General features: G+C 56.9%; 1 protein-coding gene across 3 annotated transcripts in view; it reads right to left on the reverse strand.

Annotated features, from left to right (window-relative positions):
* Window positions 1–496: 496 nt before the first annotated feature.
* Window positions 497–6,669, reverse strand: part of ALG12 (ALG12 alpha-1,6-mannosyltransferase) — a 15,411-nt gene continuing 9,238 nt past the window's right edge. For all 3 annotated transcript variants that reach the window (XM_032266283.1, XM_032266282.1, XM_032266284.1), the window contains 4 exons: window positions 5,204–5,427; window positions 1,644–1,813; window positions 1,486–1,561; window positions 497–1,358 (listed from right to left, as the gene is read on the reverse strand). In XM_032266283.1, the coding sequence (XP_032122174.1) occupies window positions 1,130–1,358; window positions 1,486–1,561; window positions 1,644–1,813; window positions 5,204–5,427 (699 nt within the window). In that variant the 3' untranslated portion in view covers window positions 497–1,129. The remainder of the gene's footprint in view (window positions 1,359–1,485; window positions 1,562–1,643; window positions 1,814–5,203; window positions 5,428–6,669) is intronic.

The following is a 6,669-nucleotide window of genomic DNA, read 5'->3' on the forward strand; positions in this document are numbered from 1 at the left end:
GGAGAGGCAGTGCCAAGGCACCTGGGCCAACAATCACACACTCTCAAAAAGAGCTCAGGAAAAAAGTGTCCTTATGCACATGTGTGTGCATGGTGTGTGTTGTGTGCATGTGTATATATGTGCATGGTTGGTGTGTGTGTGGTGTGTGCACGTGAGCATGTGTGCATGGTGAGTGGTGTGTGCACATAAGTGTGCATGGTGTGTGCATGGTGAGTGGTGTGTGCACATAAGTGTGCATGGTGTGTGCATGTGAGCGTGTGCATGGTGTGTGGTGTGTGCATGTGTGTGGTATGTGCACGTGAGCGTGTGTGCATGTGTGTGCATCAGCACCCAGTCCCCTGTCTCCAGTGCCCAGCACCACCACACGCACTTTGGTGTATTATACATGCATGGTCAGGGAAGCTGACAGCACCAAACTGTCCCTTGACCATGCACTTAGAATAATAATGTGTGATAAGCTATCACACGGGAAACAGTAAAGTTTCCATTCTCATTCTTTTCTGTAATATCAAGGTTCCAATCAACATTTTATTGCCTTATTCTTTTTATCTCATTCCTTTTTGAACATGTTTATCTCCTAAAATTTCATCTGTGATGGAGATGGGATGCCTATGAATACACCAGTTGCAGGGGCGGTCGCGGATGGGGGTCAGCCCGGGCCACCATGGTCTCCTGAGAGGGGGTGCTGTCTTAGATGCCCCAAGAGACCCTCAGGCAGCAGGTGCAGGGTGCTGCCAAAATACAGATCCCCCAGGAGGCCAGGACACACGTAGCCTCACAGACAGGTGCCCGGGTGGGCCTGCTGCTCCCGATTAGTCACGAATGGCACTTGGTCTGGATGCCAGACAACTGTGTCACCCACCCTGCCTACCTACAGGAAGGCCTGAGCAGGCCACTGCCACCCTGGGCAGTGGCTCCCGGGGTGCCAACAAGACCTGGGCCCCTCATTCTCTGACGCTGCCAGCCCCAGGTGAAGCCACAGAGGAGGCCCTGGCCCTGCTCTGGTGACTGTCGGAGCCATGTGCACAGTGCTTTGATTTGCTTCTCTGAATTGTCACAACTGTGTGGAAACTGGGAGCGACAGCAGCTCTGGGAGGGCCTGTGGCTGCTGAGGGCTGCCCAGTGCACCTCAGGATGGCTGGGGGAGCCTCTCCAGAAGCACCAGCTTTGTCTGCAGGTGGACGTTGAAGGGGGGCAGCTGGGTCAGGTTCAGACTCACACCTGTGGTGCCTGCAACACTGGCCAGGACCCGGTGCGTGTCCCTGTAGAGGGCCAGGAGGTCAGGGGCCGCCTCCATGAGGATGTGCGTGTATGCCAGCATGCCTGCCCCTGGCTGCAGGTCCTCCCTCTTGTCGTACCTGCAGGATGAGAGCCGGTGGTCCTGCCCAGGGTCCACATTGCCCTGCACCGTCCTGTCTCCCCACCCCGGGTGCCACGGGGCCCTCACATGGCCTCCAGGAGGGTCATGTTGTGTGTGGGTCCTACCTCCAGGCGCTGTTGACTTGGAGAAACCGAGACACACCTGTCTGGGCAGCTGCCACGTCAATGTGCAGAAGGACATCTAGGAAAACCATGCCTGCTGTCAGACCCCATCCCCCCGGTCAGAGCCACAACAGTCCCCAGCCAGAGCCCCCAGGACCAACCTGTCTGGGGGGGCACCAGCTGGTGTAGCCTCTGCATCGCCACGCCGCCCGGGTAGTTGAAATGGGACACATACAGGGCGGTGGCCGAGTAGGCGGCATTCACCAGGAGATGACCGATCACAAGCAGAGACCCCGCTTTGTACAGCCAAGACTTTTTATAGTTATTCAGCCTGAAAAAAGGAATGGTTACGCAACATAAGCAGAACATTGTGGCAAAAAAATTAATCTAATTCTATCTACAAAACATATTAGGGGCATAACCTGCTGTTCAACTTCACCATGTCATAACAAGCAGAGTTAACCACCAAATAGAGTAAGTAACCTGTAGAAGTGGTTAAGATATGGCCTCAGGAATTGTCTGTGGAATTCTACCCAAGACGCCAATTTAAAATTTAGAATAGATTTTTTAATATATTTTTTTTCTTTTTTCTTTTGAAACGGAGTCTCACTGTGTTGCCGAGGCTGGAATGCTGTGGCATGATCTCGTCTACTGCAATTTCCTACTCCTCAGTTCAAGAGATTCTCCTGCCTCAGCCTCTCTACCACACCCAGCTAATTTTTGTATTTTTAGTAGAGATGGGGTTTCACTATGTTGACCAGGCTGGTCTTGAACTCCTAACCTTGTGATCCAACCATCTTGGCCTCCCAAAGTGCTGGGATTACAGGTGTGAGCCACCAGGCCCAGCCTAAAAATACATTTTTAAAATCCCAAGTGACTATAGGTCAGAACACCACCCGGCCAAGCCCACTCCCAGCAGGCCTGTGAGTGAGCTCTGTGGGACAGGGCGCCGCTGGTTCTCTCTGATGGACTGTGCTGAGCTCAGGCTCCTACGGCAGAGTTAGCAGCTGGCGGAGAGCGTGTGGCCCACAAAGATAAGACTCTTTACTAGCTACCAGAAAAGCTTGCCGACCCTGGTCTAAACGCCCCAGAACCCCTGATCAAGACTCCTTCTCTTCCAAACCCACCAGGCTCCTCGGAGCCCTCTTCCCCACAGGCCCTGCCCTTTGCTATGGTTTGGATCTGTGTCCCCACCAAGTCTCATGTCCAACTGTGATCCCCAAAGCTGAAGGTGGACCCTGGTGGGAGGTAACTCGGTCACAGGCTAGATCCTTCGGGAATGGATTAGTGCTATCCCCCTCATGCTGTTCTCCTGTAGTGGCACCTCCTTGATCCTTCGGGAATGGATTAGTGCTACCCCCTCATGCTGTTCTCCTGTAGTGGCACCTCCTTGTCCCTCTTCCTCCGCTCTGACCGTATAAAATGTGCCTACTTCCCTTTCCCTTTCTGCCATGATGGAAAGTTTCCCCAGGCCTCTCCGGACGCTGAGCAGACGCCAGCACCACGCTTCCTGTATAGCCTGCGGAATCGTGAGCCAATGAAGCCTCTTCTTTATAAAGTATCCAGTCTCAGGTGTTTCTTTATAGCAGTGCGAGACCACACTAGTACACCCTTGAGCAAACTCGGTACGGTTCCTGAGCTTGAGGCTGCATCTAGGATGACCCCAGCCTCCTAAGTGCCTGCTCCAAAGAGCTGAGCATGGCCAGGGCATTTGCCCCTCGTTCCCGCCCAAACCTGGAGTGGACGATCACTGCAGGAAGCTTGCAATCACACACCTTCCACCCCCGGGACTATCTCAAGGCCCTGGGCCATGACGCCCGGAGAGACGGCCTGTTCTTGCTCCCAGGGTGGCCGGTGTGAGGACCTGACTTTGGAGGGGGTCTTGCTCTACCCTGCACCCCCTCATGAAGACACCCCAAGTTTGTCCTCCTCTGGATAAGGCCGACTGGCACCGTGGGGGGGCCCTTGCATGGAGCAGCTCCTCATGCCCAGCACACCAGGCCTCAAAGACACTCCTGTGTTTGGTTTCAGCAGAACTGGGTCCAGTTCACACTGGACTTTCTTCCCTGCTAGAAAAGTCTGTCCGAATACAATCCATCCGCACCACCTTCCCTGCCTTTCCCACCCTCTTTTCAATGGCTCAGGCTGGGGTCTGCTCCCCTTCAAGCCCAGAGCTGACCCGAGATGAGAGGGAGTGAAAGGCACAGAAAAGAGAGGCAGGTCCCCCAGGATCCCCCACTGACGCATGGCCACCGCAGTCAGAGGAGCCCCTGACAGAGGCATGGCCACAGCAGCTGGAAGAGCCCTTCAACCCAGGCACGGTCACAGCAGCCAGAGGAGCCCCCGAAAGAGGCACAGCCATGGCAGCTGGAGGAGCCCTCCAACTCAGGCATGGCCACAGCAGCCGGAGGAGCCCTCCAACCCAGGCATGGCCACAGCAGCCAGAGGAGCCCCCCAACCCAGGCATGGCCACAGGAGCTGGAGGAGCTCCCACAGAGGCACGGCCACAGCAGCAAGAGGAGCCCCCCAACCCAGGAATGGCCAGGGCAGCCGGAAGAGTCCTCAGGCCTGAGGGCAGTGAGGGGCAGGGGGAGCTGGGGGGTTCCATCCTCTCCCCTGTAACAGGTGTCACAGGAAAGCATCTGACTGCTGCCTGGGATCAGGGACTTCCTCTCCAGCCAGAGTGGGCACCTCTCCCCACCTCAAGCCTTCCTGGCCCCCAGCCCTCCCCCTCAGTGCCCAGCATGGCCTGAGCTGACCTCCTGTTCCTACCAAGGCAACGAGCTCTGAACGGGCACAGAGCTGGCCAGCCTCAGCCCTGGACCCTTCCCTTGCACCCACAGGACCTGGCAGTGATGGATGCTCCCAGCTCCCTGAAGCTCCTGATACTGAGTGGCAGCCACACTGGGACCACCTCACCCTCAGCCCAGGCAATGCCCTCCCCATGCCCTGCCAGGCTCCCAGCTTCACCTCCATCACTGCTGCTGGTGGTCCTTCCCCATAGGAAGCCCCCTGCCCTCCACAGGACCCCAAGCCTGGGCCACTCTGGGCACTCTACACCCAGCCATGGGCACCTCCCTGACCTCTCCCTCTTCCAGCCACATGACCTGCCTTGACAAACGCCCTCAATCCCGAGACCCTGTCAGGACGGCCATGAACGTCCTTCCTCCACCTGGCCTGTCGCCCTCAGAGCCTCCCAGGCCTGGCCGCCCCTGCCCTCTGCTGCTGCTACAGGTGTGAGTGTCCCTCTCCCATGACAGAGACTAGGACCACCAGTACATCACCACAGGTGGACCAGTCACCAAATTAACCAAAGACAGAGACCACCCAGGCAGATCCCTCTGACAGCACGTCACCAGGCTGGTCCCAGCCCATGCAGTCCTTAGGGCAGAGAGAGGACTGGGGCCACTCTCTTCTGACACAAGTGGCTAAACACGTCCTGTGTTTATCTTAAAAAAACAGCCCCAGTGGCTCACACCTGTAATCCTAGCACTTGGAGAGGTGGAGGCAGGAGATGGCTTGACCCCCAGGAGTTGGGGGCTGCAGTGAGCCATGATTGTACTGCCGCACTCCAGCCTGGGCGACAGAGCAAGACCCGTCTCAAAAATTAAACACACACACACACACACACACACACACACACACACACACACACACACTGTAACTCAGTGAACCTGTTTCTAATGAAACTATAAAAATGCACATCACAAAAAGCACTCACAGGTAGGAGCAGCCTCTGGCGGCCGTGACGTTGAGTGCGGGGAAGGCGTAGATGACGAAGCGCAGCTCCTTGTGAGGCAGGAGGGAGTACAGTGCCACAAAGCCGAGAGCCGCCACTGTCAACGCGTGCATCCTTCTGTCCACCAATCCCAGTGGGACGAAGAGCAGGCTGCAGCCCAGGCTGCGAGGCAGGGCTGAGTAGAAGTACCACAGCAGCGGGGAGGTCTGTGGGCTGGGTTAAGGAGGCCACGCACGCGCCCATGGGCTGGGTGGCAGGGTCAAGGCGGAGAAGATGTCTGGAAGACAGTTGTGCTAAGGGACGCAGCCCGGGCACAGCAGGGGGGCAGAGACACAGCCCAGGCCACAGCTCGGGTGCACAGACACCACTTGGGCCCCAGACCCTGGGCCCCTCCTAAGAGACACAGCCCAGGCCATGCCTTGGGTGCACAGACACCACTTGGGCCCCAGGCCCTGGGCCCCTCCTAAGAGACACAGCCCAGGCCATGCCTTGAGTGCACAGACACCGCTCGGGCCTTGGGCCCCTCATTAAGAGACACAGCCAAGGCCATGGCTCATGTGCACAGACATCACTTGGTTCTTGGGCCCCCTCCTAAGAGACACAGCCCAGGCCACGGCTCGGGTGCACAGACACAGCTAGGGCCCTGGGCCCCTCCGGGAAGGACCAAGGCAGCCATGGCTGCGGGAGGTTTGGTCTCTGCCCCCTTTCCTTCACTGGTAGAAACAGACAGTCACGGGTGACACACGTGTCGGGGATTAATTATGACGTTTCATCTACTTCTGTATGTTTGACATACTTCAAAGAAAGTGCATTTTAAATGCAGATTGTCCAGGCCAGCACAGTGGCTCATGCCTGTAATCCCAGCACTTTGGGAGGCCAAGGTGGGCAGATCACCTAAGGTCAGGAGTTCGAGATCAGCCTGACCAACATGGTGAAACCCCATCTCTACTAAAAATACAAAAATTAGCTGGGCGTGGTGGTGGGTGCCTGTAATCCCAGCTACTCGTGAGGTTAAGGCAGGAGAATCACTTGAACCCGGGAGGCGGAGGTTGCAGTGAGCTGAGATCATGCCACTGCACACCAGCCTGGGTGACAGAGCGAGACTTCATCTCAAAAACAAACAAACAGATTTTCAGAGGAACAGAGAAGAGGCTGGAGCAATTGGGTGGGGCTGTTTCCACAAGACAGAGAGGGCAGCTGGGACCTCACCCCCTATGACCAGCATTTCCTAGGAGCAAGTGAGAGGGAGGGGCTCCGTCCTGACCCTGCCGCTGCTCCCACCACCCAAGGAATCCCAGGAGGTGTGGCTATGTGTCCCACCCATCACCCCCCTGCACAGACACTAAAGGATACCCTCAAGGAGGCCCAGGAGGTGTGTGGGGGGTCCCACCCACCACCCCCCTGCAAGGACACTGAAGGATACCCCCAAGGAGGCCCAGGAGGTGTGT

Source organism: Sapajus apella, unplaced genomic scaffold (genome assembly GCF_009761245.1).
Source record: "Sapajus apella isolate SASKATOON/1434 unplaced genomic scaffold, GSC_monkey_1.0 scaffold156, whole genome shotgun sequence".
NCBI classification, from domain to species: Eukaryota; Metazoa; Chordata; class Mammalia; order Primates; family Cebidae; genus Sapajus; species Sapajus apella.